This window comes from Cervus canadensis, chromosome 5 (assembly GCF_019320065.1).
Source record: "Cervus canadensis isolate Bull #8, Minnesota chromosome 5, ASM1932006v1, whole genome shotgun sequence".
In the NCBI taxonomy this organism is placed as follows: Eukaryota; Metazoa; Chordata; class Mammalia; order Artiodactyla; family Cervidae; genus Cervus; species Cervus canadensis.
Window position 1 is genome coordinate 25,278,069 of NC_057390.1, and position 20,667 is coordinate 25,298,735.

Below are 20,667 nucleotides of genomic sequence, written 5' to 3' on the forward strand. Positions count from 1 at the left end.
AAGTGATAACCGTGACCCCAGGTTTAGTATATTCAACTTTTTAAAAGAAAATAAGGGAATTTCCAACAATATAAAGAAAACCAAGACAGGACACTGAGGAAAGAGCAGGAAAGCCACCGGTATCTCTGCCTTTTCCCTTCTGCTCCTGTGTAACCTGCCAAAATCATTTCTTACACTCAGAAGGCTTGATCAGTAGACTGAAGACAGCCGCTTAGCTCTGCTTTCTTCTCTTTATTCATTCATCCATCCACTCATTTGTATTAGTTGGTAATTGTGAATTTTGTTTGCCAAACACATAGCTGAGCTCTAGGGATACAGAAGCCCATGGTTTCAGATAAGTTATTCTCACACTTTTCAGGAACTCACAACCAGTGTTGAAATAGGTCTGGAAACCACTGATGGTTAAGATGACATGACCCTGAAGAAGGAGAGGCAAACCCTGCTAGGGGTTAGATTAAGTGGCCTGTCCAAATACACATGTTAATAAATGACAGATGTGGGTCTCGAACCCAAATTCAAGACCCAAATTTGGGTCTCCTAATTCACTATTCTTTCCATTATACCACACTGTCTACTCCTCAAGTGAGATTTTTAATAATAAGATGTTGTTGCTGTGGTTCTTAGAAATGTTGTACTGCATTTAGACTAAAACGTTTCTGTAATTTTGCTTAGCATCTATTATATAGTGTATTTTCACCTCTTCATAGCCCATAACCCCATCATCCCTTGGAAGTACGTTCATGTGGCTGGCTATACATGAGGATGGTTTAAGCATCTTAGAATACAACTCCATGGTAAGATTAAATCCTTAAGTTTTGCATTGAGTCAACTATTTCCATTGCTCAGTGTGCCATAAACAGAGGGTAGTGATACCTTAATCTTATTTTTCTTACACACAGAAAAATATCCTTCCTAATACTATATCATGAAGTCATTTTACAGATAAAACCATGATTACAATTTAATCTTTTAAAATAAGATTAGACAGGCTATGTATTATGTATGAGAAAAATATTAAGATACCATGACTAAATTGCAGTCACGGTTGTATTTGTAAAATGACCACTCATTTATAGTGTTCAGAAGATGGCTTCCTGTGTAAAATAACATTAAGATAACATATCTCTTGATGATAATATTAAGGTATAACATTAAGATATAACATTAAGACAACATTAAGATATATCTTGAAGATAACATTAAGGTAGAAACTTTAGTTAGCAAAATTTTAAGTTCAGTTTCACTGAAGCTTCTGTAACAATTTCTATACTTTGCCATAATATCACTTACGCATTCACTTGTACAAATACAGTATCTTAGAGTTATTTACATGATTAATTATAAAGTCAAACTGTGATTTTTATTTATTCATTTGTTAATCTGAAATTCACTTTATTTTCTATCATATTTTATATATATCAGATTACTTTTTAAAAAATCTTTTTTTAACCTGGTGGACAGGGATTGCTCAATTCACCTGGTAGGTGTAGTGGGCTCTCCTACTTGTGGCTATAGTCAGGATCACTGAGAATTTCTTGGAAATGAGACTATCCTTTAGTGTTTTAGTTACTGTTTCTCCTTGTAACTGTTGAAAACTCTTTTGAAGGTGTTTATATTTCTTGAATGGGCTTCCCCATGGTTCAGCGGTAAAGAATTTGCCTACAATGCAGGAACCACAGGAGACATCAGTTCAATCTGGGTCGAGAAGATCCCCTAGAGGAGGGCATTGGCAACCCACTCCAGTGTTCTTGCCTGGAGGGTCCCATGGACAGAGGAGCCTGGCAGGCTACAGTCCATAGGGTTGCAAATAGTCGGCCATGACTGAAGCGACTTAGCGCGGCGTGGCATGTTTCTTGAATGCCTTTTTAGTTCTTGAATAAACAATCTGAAGATAGATTATAAAGCCAGTGACTTAAAGTCAACAAAAATTTTACACCAGTATTGAGTTACCTTGGCTAAGTAAACCAGTTTGTTGATTCTGAGAGATGGACGTACAGACCAGGAGATTGACACTGCTGGCCTGCAACAGGGGAGGTGTCCAGTAATGGGATGATCTGCTCCAGGTCTTGCAAGCTAATCATTAAATACACAGATTCCTTTCCTTTTAGGCTGTACATCTTTGAATTATATTTTAAAAATTGTTTTAGTAATACATTAGGAAAAAGTATTTGCTGCATGTATGACAAAGAGTTGTTATCCTTTAGGAACGTGGATGTCTTTCCAGATAGTAAAGAAATGATGAACATAGCAATAGACAAATGGACTAAGGCAGTTCACAGAAGAAATACTAATATTCAGTAAATGTATTTTTAAATGTTAATCTCACCATCAATCAAGTAAATTCAGTTTAATACAGTGAGATTCTACTTGTCACCAATCAGATTGGCAGAGCTTCAAACAAATGATGGTATCCTGTGTTATCAAGACTGCAAAATGCTGGAAATGTAAATGGGTATAATGTTTCTGAGTTTTGAAAGGTTTACTTTTTTGAGATAACAATTTTAGCTGTTGAGGTTTATAACCATAGAAATAATTATTCTAACTGTATTATGAAATATGTCCCAAAATATTCATTGGAGTAAGATAGTAACAAAAAATTTAAATATTCTTCAATGGATTAGTTAAATAATGTCTGTGTCTATAAAATCTAAATAAATGTCTATAAAATCATTTAAAATGATTTTATACAATAGCAAGTATGTTCAGTGTCATGGAAAGATGTTCATAACATGCTGTTAAGTTAAAAGAAGCAGAAAGTTAAAAAAGAAATAGTATGCTTGATACTGGTTATGTTTACATATATCAAGATCTGTTTATCAGGGTGAACTACATGGATTTGCCAATATTTGACCATTTTTTAGCTTAAAAAAGCATCAGGTTCATATGGTTCAACCAGATAGGTAGGTAGGCAGGCAGATAGACAGATATATAAAAATCTTTAAGGACAAATACAGTGTAAATGCTACGTAAATAGTTACTGGTACACAGCAAATTCAAGTTTTGCTTTTTGAAACTGTATAGAATTAAAAATATTTTCCATCTACAGTTGTTTTCCATCTGTATCAGCATCTTAATGGAGATATATGTTATTAATCATCTCTCATCTTTCTTTGAAAATAGTGTATAACATATTTACTTTTTTCTTCTCTTTGAAGAGGTTAATAGTCAGCTATGTATACAAGAGTCTAATGACCTTTGGAGGTTATCAAGATGATTTTATGGTGGTCATTAACAATGCACATTCAAAGGACAAACCAACAGAGAAATTGATTTTTGCTATGGCAAAACCTAAGGTGAGTAGAAGCCTTTATGCTAACTTTTTTATGCTAGTTTTTCTCACACTAAAATATTAATTGTGCGAAGACTTAAATTCTTGATGGGAAAACAAACTGCTTATAATCATACAGTCATAGGTCCAAATTTTGGCTTACATCTTCTCCCTAAGCCTTGGTTTCTTCATCTAAAAAATGGTATAATGTTCCTTTATTTTTTTTTTTCTGAATTAAGAATTAAATGAGGGAATCATGAAGTGTTTAGCCCAGACTTTCCTGGTAGTCCAGTAGTTGGGAGTCTGCCTGCCAATGCAGGGGACATGGGTTCAATCCCTGGTCTGGGAAGATTCCACATGCTGTGGGGCACCTCAGCCCGTGCTCCATGACTACTGAACTAGAGCCCGTGCTCCACAAAAAGAGAAGCCATGGCAACAAAAAGCCCACGAACCCCAACCAGAGATTAGCCCTCACTTACCCCAACTAGACAAAGCCTGTACAGCAACAAAGATCCAGCACAGCCAAAAATTAATTAACTAATTAATTTTAAAACCTAAATGTTTAGCTAAGTGCCTGGTATACAGAGAGATCAAAATAAGTGGTCCTGCCGTAAGTTGTTATTGTCAGGTATTTTATATGCATTATCTTATTTACTTGGAATAATTCACTTAATGGACTCATTAGTGAGAAGAGTGAAGTTTTAAAATTAAGACATACTTGTTTCTTTACAATTTTAACAAGCTATGTAGTTTTAATGTCTCTAAGTAAAAGCAATAAATAAAAGGGCTGCATTCTAACATGTGATTCCAATTTTAGGGAAAAGAATGAGAAACTAATTTTTCTAAAACTTTGTCTTAAAATTATCAACTAAAAGAGACTACTTTTTTAGAATCTGAAGCTTTAAAAAATGGCATATATATTTCTTAATTAAATCTATATTTAAGTGAAGGCAGATAGTAAGTGCAGAAGATCATGGCAAACTTCAGTTTAAATAAAGAGTTAATATAATACACTGAATTTCTTATTCATGTATTCACAAGTATGGTTATTTAAGATAACTGACAGAATTGTACTATTGTCACATTTTCTAATATTGCCACTAAATTTGATTTTTTTTTTTTTTAAGTACCACTTTCTCCTGGTTTAAGTAATGGAAAAATAGATGGTGCTGAACATGTAAGTTACAGTTGACTCTTGAACAATACAGGTATGAACTGCACGGGTCCACCTACACATAGGTTTTTTTCAATTGTAAATGCTATATTACTACACGATCCATGGTTAGTTGAATCCATGGATGTGGAACTATGGATACAGAGGAACCGTGGCTGCAGAGGGGCACTGCAGAGTTACACACAAATTTCTGACTGCTCAGAGTGTCAGGGTCCCTAAGCCCTGGGTTGTTCAAGGGTCAGCTGTACTCCACTGTCTGATCTGGTTGAAAGGGAATTCTGGTGGCCTGGGCACTTGCAGATGGAGACCACTCATGGCCAACCCTTCACTCTCTTTTGAAAATGATGAGAACTTCTCAAGAGGATAACAATTCCACTTTTCTTGTTTTAGATTCTTGAAATCACCCTTTTGATCGCCAGCTACATAAACAACTTCTACCAGCAAAAGGCAGTTCACCACCTCTCTGCTCCAGCGCTGCTCTCAGCTCAGACCCAGGGTTTCCAAGCCAGGGTGATGGGAAGCCAGCCCCTTCTGGCAAGCAGCAGACCAACCAAAGGCCCCACTTTGCTCTGAAAGCTCAGGGGCCTAAACATCTCCCCCTGTCCTCTAAGCAATGGCTGCATCAGCTCCAAATAAGTTCATTTACATCCTGGCAGCATGACACCCACACAGTAGTAGTCCATTCTTTAAAAATAATGGGAGTTACTCTCTTCCATTTGATTCATAGATATTCAAATAAATGCTTGTAATAAAACTTAAACACACACACACATAAAACCTAAACAAATTTTCCCACATGCTGATTTTCTTTTAGCTTAGCTGGGTTAGAATTTGCCATTTTTTCCCATCACCTTTTCCTTTGCCATCAGACACATCAAGCCTTTTTTTCTCTTAAAAAAAACATTCTAGCAATCTTTAGAAAGGGAGATTCAAGGGAATTTTGCCAAACTCTCATTTGGCAAACCAGTTGATTATTTGGACATGCTCACTGCCAGAAAATTATGTACTATAATTAAATGTGCTTTTAATTAATGATATGGTGTTTAGAAAGAAGTAGAGTATACAATTTAAGAAGCAGCTGCTGGGTGGTGTTGAAGGGTAAGTTTTTAGTTCTATGAATCACTATGTGAAAAAGCAGGCGCTAGGTAACCAGAACCTCCAATGTGGTTTTAGAAAGTATACCCTGTCACCTTTTCAGATCACTGGAGTGTAAAACTTAAAATGAAACATTGATTCCTGACATTCCTTGGCTATCAACATAACCCAAGTTCACTGGAATATTGCCCACATTTCATTCCACTGGTGCTGGGTCATCTTGACCTTGCTTTGTTAAATAATAATATCTTTGAAAACAAAGAAATTTTAAAGCTTTGCTTCACACAGTCTTTTAAATTATAGTTTGAAAATAAATTCCCCAAAATATTTTTTTTAAAGAAAAGAGAAAGTAACTCTTCTTCAAAGGAGATAAATTTTAGTTGAGTCTAGAAACCTATTGCTTTCCTAGGTTACATAAATGGTCAGTACATTCCAGTTTGTGTCAAAATAAAGTACTTATTATTATTCATGGTGAAAATGAAACTGTGATAAGACATGAAAATTATATTGTAAAAATGTTTAATTGAAATAGTAATCAGGAATATACTTAATTTTATTTATGTGTAGAATATTTTTTATTTATATTTTGGACATATATTTATCACTTTGTGTATGGTATTTTTTTAACCAGTTGGGGAAAAAAAGTTAGCTGCTGAATTAATTTGTTGGTGAGCCTTCTTGTTTTCTTTTTTGCTGCTTTCTCCCTGTGACAATGTACTGTTCTCACACTAAGCCTTTTAAAAATGTTCCATCCTACGTTAGCATCCTTAGAAAGAGCAGAGCCAAGAAATACACTGATCAAGTAAGATTGTACTATATTGATAATGACAAAGGTTGAAACCACCCATAGAAATACATTGCTATTTACTAGTTCTCCTAATCTTTTGAGCCACAGCCACTCACTGTGTAAGCAAATTAATTTTTGAGAATAAACTGGTTACCAGTTTGGGATGCTCTCAGGCATCTTTTGGCTGGGATACGGTGGAGTTTCTAAGTTCCCAGAAAACCGTTTAGTAATCATTAGTTGGTGAGCCAGAGGCTTGGCAGAGCTGTTACATATGTATGAGGACTTTATTCTCAGGCAGTAGTTAGTTCACCATGTGGTAAGCCCCCCCCTAAAATCTTCTAATTTAAATGAATAGTGAAGGCTTAGCTTAAATGGTAGTACCCTAGACTTGGCATTTATTTTTGATAGAGCAGAGATAAAATATTTTGATGGAAAGAAATCAATTTTCTGTAACTGATGATGTGAAAATTTTATTTTCTGGGAAATTACTTTTATATAGCCATTTAAAAATTCAAAGTATGTTATTATGATTGGTTACAAGAGAATAATGTTACATGTTTAATTGTAATATTTGTCTCCTATCATTTTCCTCCCTTTCAATCATAATAAATGATTTACAAAACCCATTTCAAGCATTATCTTTTGAATAATCTTCAAGAAATACCTAATGTTTTCATTGTCAAAGCTGAAGTGTACTACTAGTGAAAATGGTAGTTATTACCTCCTTCTGCACTCATGCTTTGTCTTTGTTGCTTTGCTCTATCCATATGAAAAGAAGCTGTTTGCACAAATTGTAATTATCATACATATATGTGCTTATTGACATATATACAATATGTATAAATCATGACGTTCTCCCATGATTTCGTAACAAGCCCCTTATAGGTAAGTTGATTGGACTGTGTCTAAAATTTTATTTTAAGTATTCTAGATTTGTGTCTGTGTGTGTCCTTAAAGTCAAATACTGCCATAGCTTAGAAATGAATTTAACTCTCAATTTACAAGAAGAGTTTGTCACAACTTACAAAGTCTTGGCTTGAAAAAAGTGTTTGTTAGTGGTTGTTTGGACATTTTTTTTCCATAGGAAAAAAAATACATGGTAGTCAGGTTCCTGGAACAATACTTGTAGCCCATAATTGTACTGAAGTATAATTCTGAAGAATTAGCCACCACGGATAATCATATTTTTCTAGAAAAAGGCTTTAAGTGTTGTGGGATACCAAGAACACATTTCACCCACCCCGCTCCCACCCCCAGCTGTCATGGAATTTGGACTTCTCAATGCTGAGTCTCTGGGCTGATTCCTGTGGACCAAAGGCTTTAGGAATATGGGGACTGAGGAAGTGAAAATGAGGAGCTGGACTAAGAAGGTGAAGCAGCTTTTCCACTAACTGGTTCATGCAGGGACCTCATCTCCCCTCATTTCCCCCTATTCTCTTTTCCCTAAAGGAAAAAAGGGATTTTACTGCTACAGAGTACTTCATTTAGCAGGAAATATTGCCAATTTCCCTCAGAGAGGGAATGACTTGATTTTCTTAATGCTTGTTTGAAAAATTCCAGAGAAGGATTCTGATTAGCTCAACTCATGTTTAACTTTAAACACTCATATTAGGAGAGCACTTAATTATTAAAACTCTATATAGTGGAACCTTAGGCAGTCATCAAAGCTATGTTTATTATGTGTTTTTGAAAAATTGATACAGGAAAATACATGTTGAAATCAGAATGTTAATGATACAGTAAGACCTCAGCTCATAGCAAAAAAGATTAGAATGAAAAACATCAAAATGTTGTTACTTCTGGCATTTGCTTATTATACCCTCTTGTTTTTCCTGTATCCTATTTTTCCTACAATAAGCTTATGTGACTTTGAAAAAAAGGAAAATATATTAAAATTCTGTCACTTTCTGGGTTATTGTTAATAGCCTCCATACATGATTTCCAGACTGAAGCATCCTTCAAACAGCTACAAAAAATTATCTCACTGAACTAAGGTCTAGTCGTGTTGTTGTTATTGTTGTTATTGTATCGTAAGGTCTATCGTGGTGTTGTTATTGTAGCTAAGTCACGTCCAACTCTTTGTGACCCCATGAACTGCAGCACGCCAGGCCTCCCTATCACTATCTCCCGAAGTTTGCCCAAGTTCAAGTCCATTGAGTTGGTGTTGCTATCCAACCATCTCATCCTCTGCCACCCTCTTCTCCTTTTGCCTTCAATCTTTCCCAGCACAAGGGTCTTTTCAGCTTTCAAACTGTGGTGCTGGAGAAGACTCTTGAGAGTCCCTTGGACAGCAAGGAAATCAAACCAGTCTTAAAAGAAATCAACCCTGAATACTCATTGGAAGGTCTGATGCTGAAGCTGAAGCTCCACTACTTTGACCACCTGATACAAACGGCCAACTCGTTGGGAAGGTCTAGTCATGGCACACCCCTATTTGAAATCTTATTTGGTTTCTAATAACCAATACAGTAAAATCCAGATTGCAGTTGGGCTACCAGATTGCAGGTAGCCCAATCTACCTGCCTAGTTTATTCTCCCACCTTAGCCCCACCAGACACTTCTACCCCAAACTGTTCACAGGTCACCAAATATACTCTGCCCACACCTTTACCTTTTGCATAATTTCTCATTTCATTCAGCAAGCAGCATAAAATTATCTCCTCCTCCATCACCACTACTGAAATCTGAGTCTTCTTGGGCTGATCCAGAAGAGAAGTTCTAACCTTTGTATACTCTTGAACAACTTTCATCTACCCTGGAAAGTCACTTTTTACGGCAGAAAGTGAAGAACTAAAGAACCTCTTGATGAAAGTGAAAGAGGAGAGTGAAAAAGTTGGCTTAAAGCTCAACATTCAGAAAACTAAGATCATGGCATCTAGTCCCATCACTTCATGGCGAATAGATGGGGAAACAGTGGAAACAGTAGCTGACTTTATTTTTGGGGGCTCCAAAATCACTGCAAATGATGACCGCAGCCATGAAATTATAAGACGCTTACTCCTTGGAAGGAAAGTTATGACCAACCTAGATAGCATATTAAAAAGCAGAAACATTACTTTGCCAACAAAGGTCCGTCTAGTCAAGACTATGGTTTTTCCAGTGGACATGTATGGATGTGAGAGTTGGACTGTGAAGAAAGCTGAGCGCTGAAGAATTGATGCTTTTGAACTGTGGTGTTGGAGAAGACTCTTGAGAGTCCCTTGGACTGCAAGGAGATCCAACCAGTCCATCCTGAAGGAGATCAGTCCTGGGTGTTCATTGGATGGACTGATGCTGAAGCTGAAACTCCAATACTTTGGCCACCTCATGCGAAGAATTGACTCATTGGAAAAGACCCTGATGCTGGGAGGGATTGGGGGCAGGAGGAGAAGGGGACGACAGAGAATGAGATGGCTGGATGGCATCACCGACTCGATGGACATGAGTTTGTGTGGACTCCGGGAGTTGGTGAGGAACAGGGAGGCCTGGCGTGCTGCGATTTATGGGTCGCAAAGAGTCGGACACGACTGAGCGACTGAACTGAACTGAACTGAATGCGAAGAGCTGACTCATTGAAAAGACCCTGATGCTGGGAAAGATTGAGGGCAGGAGGAGAAGGGGACGATAGAGGATGAGATGGTTAGATGGCATCACCGACTCAATGGACTTGAGTTTGGGTAAACTCCGGGAGTTGTGATGGACAGGGAGGCCTGGTGTGCTGTGGTTCATGGGGTCGCAAAGAGTTGGACATGACTGAGCGACTGAACTGAACTGGACTGATGAAGACTCAGGAGGCAAAAAGATAGAAAACAGAATTAAATCACCTTAATTAGATTCACCTTAATTAAATCAAGGTGAATCAAGTGACTCACTCCTAAATCAATGCTGGTGATTAGGGCCCAGCCAGATAACCTTCACCTGGTTACCATACTCACTCTTTCAACCACCTGTTCCAGTTATCCAAACCATTATAACTTTAACTTGCTAATACTGTGCCTAGTCCACAGAAAACATTTGGAAAAATATTACCTTCCATTATTGTTATCCATAGCAATAGGGCTTCCCAATTAACATGCAAAAGGCATATAAAGTTCCAGAACCCCAGCCATCAGGATTTATCACAATTTGTCCCACATCAGTTTGTGAGTTTATAGGTGGGCTAGCCCCAGGATATATAATAGACACTGACTCCATGATGCATCAGCCTCCCTTGCCACCAAACTTTCTCTGTTGAACTCCCCGCCATTACTTCCCTTCCTATGTGTAACTGTAGTCTTCTGTGTCTCCAAAATGCACCTAAGTATTGGGAGAATTTTGTCCCCAAAGATTGTATCAGAAGTTAATGCCTTTTATTTCCATCTGCTTCATTTCCTTGTGTTTCTTCAAAGCTGCTGATCAGCCAGTTACCTTACTATAACAGGTATTAAGCACTTAAAACAGTGTTTCAGACACACATAAGTTATGTTTTACATATATTTATCTCATTTAAAACTCAAATTTTTCCCTGCTTTACCAGATTGGAAGATAAGGCTCAGAGAAATTGAGTAATTTATCCCTAGTGGCAACTTAGTGTGGCTGAGTCAGGACTTCAAACTATCTTACTCCAAAGTTCATATTCTTGAACATCACACAATAGAGACTAAGCAAATGGCACAACAGTAGAGGGAAATTTCTCCTTCCAACAATCAGCTCATCTTAGGCTAGAGAGCCTGGGTCAGCATTCAAGGCAGATCAAACACTGTCACTGCCATGAAAGTTTCACCAACTCCTTTAGGCCTAGTCACTTGTTCTTATGTAAATTGTACATCTCTGCAATAGTTTATATCTTTGGCTACCTTTAATTAGTTTGTGTGTCATATGGTAATATTAATAACTCATTGTTTGTTATTGACTTGGATATAAGTAAATGAAGTATTACAGAGATGCATTTGCTTTATTAACTTATTAATAAACAATGTGCTGGGCTTCCCTGGTGCTCAGATGGTAAAGAATCCACCTGCCATGCAGGAGGCCTGGGTTTGATCCCTGAGTCAGAAAGATCCCGTGGAGAAGGGAATGGCTACCCATTCCAGTTTTCTTGCCTGGAGAATTCCATAGACAGAGGAGGTTGGCGGGCTACAGTCGGTGGGGTCGCAAAGAGTCGAACATGACTAAGCGACTAATATTTTCTCTCACTTTCAAACAATGTGCTGTTCTACGAAATCTGAAACAACCAAACAAACAGAAGGCTGGAAAATACTAAAATCTTTGCCTCTAGTAAATCACTAGAAAACAGCTCAGGAGATTGTTTCGTCCTCCACTCCCAAATCACTGTTACTGGGGAAAGAAAAGTAATTGAAGACAGAGACCCCTGGCATATAAATAGTCCGTACGCAGGAGAATATTTTTTAAATAAAAGAACATTTCCGGTCCAGAGTTTTTTAAGTCCCAGATTTACTGCCACGAGTCTCCTCTCCCATCCAAAAGGTCTCAGCTAAAGCTGAGACGAGAAAAGAAAGCTGAAAACTACCTTTCCCATGATGCCTCTACTCCGCACGCACCCATGAGTGTGACGTAGCTACCATGGCAACGCAATACCCTGCTTTAACCCGGCCTCTCTCCGAGTTCGCAGTGCGGCTGATTCTAGGCTGGGCCTCACGCGGCGATCAGGACTCTGGGGCAGCCAAGCCACGATGCCCAGGTACCCCTGCAACCCTGCTTGAGCCTGGTTTACGCAACCCTCGAGAATCTCCCTTCTTTCCCAACTCAGCCTGGATGGGGTGGAGGCGGGGAGCGGCGGTGGAGGGAGAGGCCGCTGCCAGTATATTTGGGGAGAGGAGTTACACGCGAGACCCATTGTAGGTTTGTCCTGTTTGCAGTTCCCGTCTGGTTGGTCAAGGTAATATCCTTGAGAGTATGGATTCTGCCAAAAGTAGAAAAGTTCCAGAGGTGGAAAAGTTAAGAGGTGTTGAAAGATGATTCAACTCCAATCATTCATTTCTTCAAAAAGTTTTTTGAGGGCCCGGGAATTTTCTAGGAACAGGGTTTCAGGCCGTGAGCCAGACCACAAACCCACTTCCTCAGGGACCTCCTGTCTGGGTGCAGGGGTTTACGACAAAGATAAAAGAGGGGGAACTAGTGAAGACACTGTGAAAAATGTAAGGTCACATTTTAAGGGGAGGGGGGTGAGATTTTAATCACCTATCGGATACATTTTAGCTCTTCTCTATGATGTTTATTTTAGTTACTTGTTCTCAAGATCATGCCTAAGACTTCCCTGAACGACTTGTAAGTCGTACTGTACTGGAGTCCATCACAGAGCGAGATTTCTGTTTTTTTTTTTTTTCCACATCGTGGATGGGCTGTGTGGTCTCTCTTGAGTTTATGAACCTTAAGCTTCCCATCACCATAAAAGGTTACAACACCTCTTTCTCTTTACTGCTGGGAACTTGGAAAGGAGATAATAACATTATGAAGAAATGGATGTAATTGAAGAGTAAACAGGCCCAGACTGAGTTCTTAGGGGCTTGCCTGTGAAGTAAATGTGTGAATTTTAGTGCAGACCCCCCTTTTCCATTCCTGGTTCTTGAAAATAATAATTATAAACACTCACTAATTTTAGGTGATTATATATAGGCCAGACCCTAACCTAAATGAATTATCACATTTTACAATCATGGCAATCCTATGAAGTTGGTGTTGTTTTTTAGTCAGTAGTTTAGAGGAGAAGAAACAAAAGTGAGCCTGGGGACTAGCACAGAAATGTGAGAATATTAGGTGCTCAATAAATATTTGTTGAATGAAGGATCCAGAGAGGTTAGGTAATTTACTCAAGTTGGCATACTCTATGCAGAAAGTAGTAAGTAGATTCAGGCGGATAAAACATGAAATCTTACTCATATTTTTTAGTTCAGTACTCCATAATTTATTTAGGCTTTACTTAAAAAAATCTGTGTAGAGAGGTGAGTGAAAGGATGATTTTCAAAAGGAATTTTAGGTAATTTTCTCCCTTATTTATATTTTAAAAAAGGAATCTTGAGTCAAAAAATATGTAATGTAAAGAAACTGAAACGATTTCAGGTAGCAAAGGTAAACTGGTTTTACATGTTTCCCCCTTTTGCTAGATGTTGGCGGTTTTCCAGTTGTATGTTTCCAAAAGGCACTGTACCTTCATGTGTGTCTGAGAAGCTAACACACAGCTTTCAGCCCTGGCCGGGAGTCCCAGAATAAGACAACCTCACATCCTGGCAATAAAGGCCCTGTTTATCATTTTCTTCTTCCATCTAGTACACAGAAAATGACTAATCCTCCAAAGTTTCACCAGCTCACTGTCCTCCCCCACAAATGATATTGGTTTGTTTATAAATCTGATGGAAATGAAATTTCTCTGGGCTGGAAAGAAATTTTTGTAAGGATTCTTTTTGTCTTTCTGAATTTTGGTTATCTTTCTCTCATATAGTGAAACTCTCTGGGAAATTGCAAAAGCTGAAGTGGAAAAACGGAGAAGTAGTGGAAGTGAAGGTGATGGAGTTGAAATTGGAGAAAAGTCTGTTTTCTTCATTGGCAGTAAAAACGGGGTAATGCGTTTTTTCGTACTCTTTTCACCGCAAGCCTTGTGATGATTTAATAGCCAATGGCAACATTTATTTTAATACTTTGGTAAAAATTTAGGTATTTCAACTCTCTAACCAGATGACCAAGCTCCAGCCTGCTGGTTACTTTAAATCTGGCTGGGCCCTGCTCATGGAAGGGTGGGAACTAACACACCCAACCTGCCTCTTCTTATCAAGTGGTGTGTCCTGACCTGGGCCCCAGGAGCCCAGAGGAAGGGGTACTTGTTTCTGACTAGATAGCCCAGAGGAGTCATCTTTTCCCAGTTTGCACAAAAGCACCATAAATAACTATTCTAATGGTCATATTTATAGATAACTTGTATAGCTAAAACAAGCATATATATATTAAAAAACATGAACCATATAGAGTATAATACATTTACTTTCACTTATCTTAAACTAGTGTCACAGAAATGGAAAGAATCCTGGAGATAGTCTAGTCTTCTGCAATAGGGATTCTTACCCTGGGATCCATGGAATTACTTTTTGGGGTCCATGAGCTCCCTAGAAATGTATGCAGAATTGTGTGTGTGCACTGGTGTTTTTTTATGGGAAATTAGATTTCCCCAGGGTTCTAATACCTCATCAAAAGGTTGAGAGCCATTCCAGACAGTGGTTGTATAGTCTAGGTTTGAATATTTCCAACAATGGGGATGCTCTCTTTCACAAGGCAGCCTGTCTTAGGTAACCTCTCACTTTTGACCTTTCACTTTGGAGGAAGCAAGCTGCCATGTTGTATGCAGGTCCAGTCCACATGTCAAAGAACTAAAGCCTGTGGCCAAGAGCCAGCAAGGAACTGATTGCCTCTTGCCAGCAACCATGTTAAGGAGCTTGAAAAATGATTCTCCAGTTTGGTTGAGCCAAGAGATAACTTTCGTCCCAAATGACATCTTGACTACAACTTTATGAAAATTCTTAAGCCAGAACCATCCAACTAAGGTACTCTCAGATTCCAGACTCTGAGAAACTGGGTGAAATAATGGCTGTTGTTTTAAAACTTGATAAGTTTGGGAGTAATTTACTATGTAGCAGTAGATAACTAATGCACATGAAGGCTACAGGAAATTCCCTGGCAGTCCAGTGGTTGCAACTTTCTGCTTTCACTGCCAACAGGATGAGTTAGTCCCTGGTCTGGAAATTGGGATCCTGTAGGCCACATGGCCATGGCCAAAAAAAAAAAAAGGTACATATAAAGACTAAGCAAATAAAAAACAAAGAAGTTTTAAACTTTGGGGAAAAGTTATTTGAGAAAGGAAACAATCATACTTCTGCACTTGGCATGGCAGAAAAATAAAATACACTTAACATTTTTTTTTTTTTTAAGATTATCCAAAAGATCCAAAGGTGTGTAAAGCAAAATAACAAGCCTCTGCACACAGTTCAGAACCTCTCCTCAAAGCCACCATTTTCATATCTTTTACTGTTTCTTCTGTAATTGTACTTCTTTACTTCTGAATAATGTGCTTATTGGCTATTTCCATAAACACAATGTTAGACATTACCTATTGAATCTCTGATAGAAGACTATTTACTTCCACATCTCTCTCACACTCGCACGTCCAGTCACGTTGTGGTTCTTGTTTTGAGCTAAATCAGTGTTCAGGGTTAACTTAAGTATCTCTTTCACAAGCAGCTGCATGGCTACTGTCCCTCCCTAACGTCTTGGGGATCCCCTTTGCATCTTTGTTGAAGCACCAGTTTCCTGGATCCTGTGTCTTCTTTTTTGTTGGTTTACTCAAGTATGTCTTTGTGGAGTACATTCTTTTGTAGTTTCCTGGGAAAGTATACATGGGAAGTAAAATTTTTGAGGCCTTACACATCTAAAATATCTTTATTTCACCCTCACTCTGGATTGAAAGTTTATCTAGGTATAAAATTCTAGGTTGGAATGAATCACTTAACCTCTCTCTAACCCTAGTTTCTGTGTGAGTCTGTTGTTATCTCTTTTAGGAGTGACTGAAAACTCGATTCAAACTGAGTTAAACACTATCTTGAATAGTTGGTATCCCCTACACAGTTATACTTTATCTGTATTCCTCTCGTGATGTGTGCCGTTAGATATCATATGGTCAGGCTGCAATCTCCAGTATACTGTCACAAGTTTCATGTGTTCATTTATTTTCATCCAAATGCATTTGTTTATGCTGCCACCCCCTGCATGTTTGCCAGTTACCATACAAATACACAAAGTGTGCTGCGGTTTTCCTCCTCTTTTTATTCTTTACAGTGATATATTGCACTCACTCATGCCACAGGCTTTGGTAATATATAATGAGGTCATTTTGTTTTTCTGTGATAATATTGCACTTATTATTACTTGCACAGTTTTGCATCTGTGGCTGTAATGTATTATTCTAAGGCCTTGTCTCAGCTGCTTTGTCCTGTGAATTACGTGGACCTTCTTCCATTATTCTCTTAAAATTTTTTTCTTAATGTCATACCTAATGACATCTCAGTTTATCTGGACCTTTCTCTCTTGTTTTCTCTAATCTCATTTGATTGTCAAGTTTTTCGGCATGATCTTCTGATCCTCCTGACATTATGTTTCATCTCTTATCAAGGTATAGTCATTCTGTGTGAACTATTATATACAGAATGGATCTACAAGGTCCTACTGTATTGCACAGGAATTGTATTCAGTGTCCCATAATAAACCATAAAGGAAAAGGAAAAAAATAAAGGTTGTAGAAAAATTTTTTTCAAAGGGTTAATCATTCTAGTGTTCTTAGACTGTGGCTCAGAAAAGTTTATCACTGACTAGTTTTTCACTTCCCAGAGCTTATTTTCTCACCCTACACCTCAATCTCTAGGTGGTAGAAAAGAGGAAAGGAAGCTATCTAGACCTCCATGTTTTTGCTTTTCCAGTTCTCCATTGTCTAAGATCTGGTTATTATCAGATCCTTTCCATGGTTCTGTAAAGGACAGAAAATAGTAGGCACACATCTTCCACATGCATCTTATCAATTATGTTCCCCTTTGCTGATCCTGAAGATGACTTCTGATCCATAGCATTCCAGGAAAGTGTTGGCAGTTGAGATAAAATTTGTCATTTCTTACTCTAGTAATGTCAGTTATCTCCACACAGATTAGCAGAAGTCAGCCAAAATCCATGGGTTGATGTGTGCACAGGTTTAGCAAACCCTTAAGATCAACAGAGAAATAATTTCACATAGAGTACCACATTATATCTTTTGAGAAGTTTAAGTATTGTGTACTATAAGGGGAAGTTAGTTAAGAAAAATGTTGACTATAACATTAATGTTCTCACTGAGACATTGGAAAATACCCAGGTGAAAGAATTTTACATATGAAATAAGTTATTATTTTTATCAACTAATATTAGGATAATTACATTTTGAAAATAATATTTAGACATCTTGTGCAAATTCATGGTCATGGAACCATTGAACTTGAAGTTAATGAGCTGAATTTATACTTAGCTAATACCATATTTCAACATTCGGAAAACTAAGATAATGGCATCTGATTTATGGCAAATAGATGGGGAAAAAGTGGAAGCAGTGACAGATTTTATTTTCTTGGGTTCCAAAATCACTACAGATGGTGACAGAAGCCATTGAAATTAAAAGACATTTGCTCCTTAGAAGGAAAGCTATGATAAACTTAGCATATTAAAAAGCAAAGATGTCACTTTGCCAACAAAGGTCTATATAGTCAAAGCTATGATTTTTCCAATAGTTGTATATAGATGTGAGAGTTGGACCATAAAGAATGCTAAGCGCTAAAGAATTGATGCTTTCAAATTGTGGTACTGGAAAATATCTTGAGAGTCCTTTGTACGGCAAGGAGATCCAACCAGTCAATCCTAAAGGAAATCAACCTTGAATATTCATTGGAAGGACTGATGCTGAGGCTCCAATACTTTGGCCATGTGATGTGAAGAGCCAACTCAGGGAAAAGACCCTGATGCTGGGAAAGATTGAGGCCAGGAGGAAAAGGGAGCAACAGAGGATGAGATGGTTGGATGGCATCACCAACTCAAAGGACGTGAGTTTGAACAAACGCCAAGAGATAGTGAAGGACAGGGAAGCCTGGTACACTGCAGTCCGTGGGGTCACAGGGTTGGACATGACTTAGCAACTGAACAACAACAATACCATATTTAGTGTGAATTAGTACTTATATTGATCTAGGAAAAAATTATAGTAGTAAATATAATTTAAAATATTTTAACTATATTTTTATTTCATAACGACAATATTAAGGTCTTCTACCTCAATAGAGTATGAAAGCCAGGATCCATTTAAATATCTAAGTCAGCATCTAAGTTAATAAGTCATTATCTTAAATAATATTCATTTTTTAAATTCAGTTACTTCACTTTTAGCAATTTCATTTAAGGAATGATTGAATTGTGGTAGCTCAGACGATAAAGAATCTGCCTGCAGTGCAGGAGACCAGGGTTCAATCTCCAGGTCAGGAAGATCCCCTGGAGAAGAGAATAGCAGCCCACTCCAGTGTTCTTGCCTGGAAAATTCCATGGAGAGGAGCCTGGTGGGCTACAGTCTATGGGGTCACAAAGAGTCGTACATGACTGAATGACTAACACACGCAATGATGTTTGTCACAGGGTTTCAAAGGGTTGTTTATTGTTGTGAAAAATAGGGGGGAAAGGACAGCATATCCATCAGAACACTTTAGTAGCAAGAGACCCTGTCCCACTCACTGTAAGTTTCTGTTATTTAGCCAGGGATGCAAAAAGGGTTGGAAGTAGCCATACAGAGCAGGAACAGATGTATCGTATCTTCATGAAACTTGGTTTGGATTACAAAGTTCTGGCCAGAGACACAGAACTGCTGATGACACTGTCTAAAAAAGGTCGAGACTTGCAGATCCAAGATGCTGATATTCATTCTATTTGGGGTTTATATTACAGACCTTCCTTGACTTACGGTGGGGTTATATCCCCATAAATATTGTCAGTCAAAAAGTGCATTTAACACATCTGACCTCACTGATATCATAACTTAGCCTACGTGCCTGTGTGCTAAGTCACTTCAGTCATGCCCAACTTTTTGCAACCTCATGGACTGTAGCCCACGAGGCTACTCTGTTCATGGGATTCTCCAGGCAAGAATACTGGAGTGAGTTGCCATGCCCTCCTGCAAGGAACCTTCCTGATAGCTTAGCCTAGCGTTCCTTAAACGTGCTCAGAATATTTACCTCAGCCTACAGTTGGGCCAAGTTATCTAGCACACAGCCGGTTTTATAATGAAGTGTTGAATATCTTGTGCAGTTTATTGAATAACATACTGAAAGTGAAAAACAGAGTGGTTGTAAGTGTACTGGTTGTTTCCCCTCGTGATCGAGGGGCTGACTGGGAGCCGCAGCTCACTGCTGCCGCCCACCATCACAAGAAGAGTTTATTAGTACGTATCGCTAGCCTGGGAAAAGTACAGTTTCTACTGAGTGTATATCCATTTCGCACTTTCATAAAGTCAAAAAATCATAATGGAACTATCCTAAGTTGGGGACTATCTTATTTTATGATATATATAATCTTAGCAGCAGCAGCATATATATATAATAGAGTTGTAGTATATATGATACTATTTTATTTTTGTGCTTCATGTGTTTACCTAAGGGCGTGTTAAAGGCATGTTAGCAGAAGTTAGTCAGGATCTAACTTCTGTGTCAATGAGGCTACATCTTTACCAGCCAGCGTCAGTGCCCAGGTAGCCAGAGCACGCTTCTGTGTCTGGCCTGTGTCCCAGAAGGACACATGGACTTTGGAGGCCTCTCAGTAAAGCTGAGAAAAGTAAAGTAAAGTTCTGAAAAAAATGCTTAGAGAATGTGTTGCTTGTGCATGTGATTTTGGAAGTGGTACAGTTTCCAGTAGTGAAATGGTTCAAGATAGAACCCCGAAAGTGACATGTAGCAGAACTGGAGTGAAGGACAGAGTCTCTTGAGGCAAAGGGCACCCTGAGGTCGGGGTCTTAGGTGGGTTGCCCATGCCCATGTAGGGGTGAAGTGAACAAAACTGATGACAGTAGCTGAGAGGGGAAGGCAGACTGAGCCGGAAGAGATGACAACCCAGAGGGTAGGCTGATACAAGCCTCTTGAGATTCCTGCAAGAGGAGAGGAGTAGAGTAATTGCCTATAGGTGGCACTGGAGAGTGGGGAGGGCCCTGAAGTATGTGTGGTGATGAAGAATAAATAGCCTTTAATAGGACTGCAGAGGAAGTGGTCAAGAGATAGTCATATGTTAGTGCAGGTCAACAAGCAGAATGTTTTGAAGAAGTTGAGGATTCAGGGCAGCTGGATCTTAGAAGGGAGGAGATTATTATGCCAGATGAAGGGATATGTAGAGGATTATGGAATTAGAGTTGCAAGGATGTCAAGTCAGAAGAAGGCTGGACTTCTTCTGTGATGGACGTAGTGGAAGGGAATGTGGGATTCATTTTAATAGTTGTTCAGTAAGCTTGTACTATGTCAGTGCTTCTTGGACTTGGAAACCCAGGAGTCTGTGGATGCCTTCTCAAAGGGCAACAGTTTACTAGTGAATTTTTAAAATTTGGATTGTTATTTTAATGATAACCTGAAAACTGATTTCAGTGCCCAGAGTTGAGTTTATTTTTATTTGAAATTCCACCAGGTAGTCTTACACATTTATACGAAATTATAATAAAAATAATTTAAATCACTGCTATGGAACCATGAGAATTTGAGAAGATTGGCTAAATATTATATAAGATTCCTACAAATTCTAAAATACAATAATTCTGTATACTTTCCTGCACATTGAATACAT

General features: G+C 38.3%; 2 protein-coding genes across 7 annotated transcripts in view; both read left to right on the plus strand.

The window, feature by feature from the left end:
* Positions 1-6,950, plus strand: part of PLEKHH2 (pleckstrin homology, MyTH4 and FERM domain containing H2) — a 95,846-nt gene extending 88,896 nt beyond the window's left edge. For both annotated transcript variants that reach the window (XM_043468443.1, XM_043468444.1), the window contains 3 exons: positions 708-794; positions 3,156-3,293; positions 4,833-6,950. In XM_043468443.1, coding sequence (XP_043324378.1) covers positions 708-794; positions 3,156-3,293; positions 4,833-5,015 — 408 coding nt within the window. In that variant the 3' untranslated portion in view covers positions 5,016-6,950. The remainder of the gene's footprint in view (positions 1-707; positions 795-3,155; positions 3,294-4,832) is intronic.
* Positions 6,951-11,847: 4,897 nt separating this feature from the next.
* Positions 11,848-20,667, plus strand: part of DYNC2LI1 (dynein cytoplasmic 2 light intermediate chain 1) — a 37,880-nt gene continuing 29,060 nt past the window's right edge. For all 5 annotated transcript variants that reach the window (XM_043468448.1, XM_043468451.1, XM_043468450.1 and 2 more), the window contains exons 1-2: positions 11,848-11,983; positions 13,742-13,859. In XM_043468448.1, the coding sequence (XP_043324383.1) occupies positions 11,976-11,983; positions 13,742-13,859 (126 nt within the window). In that variant the 5' untranslated portion in view covers positions 11,848-11,975. The remainder of the gene's footprint in view (positions 11,984-13,741; positions 13,860-20,667) is intronic.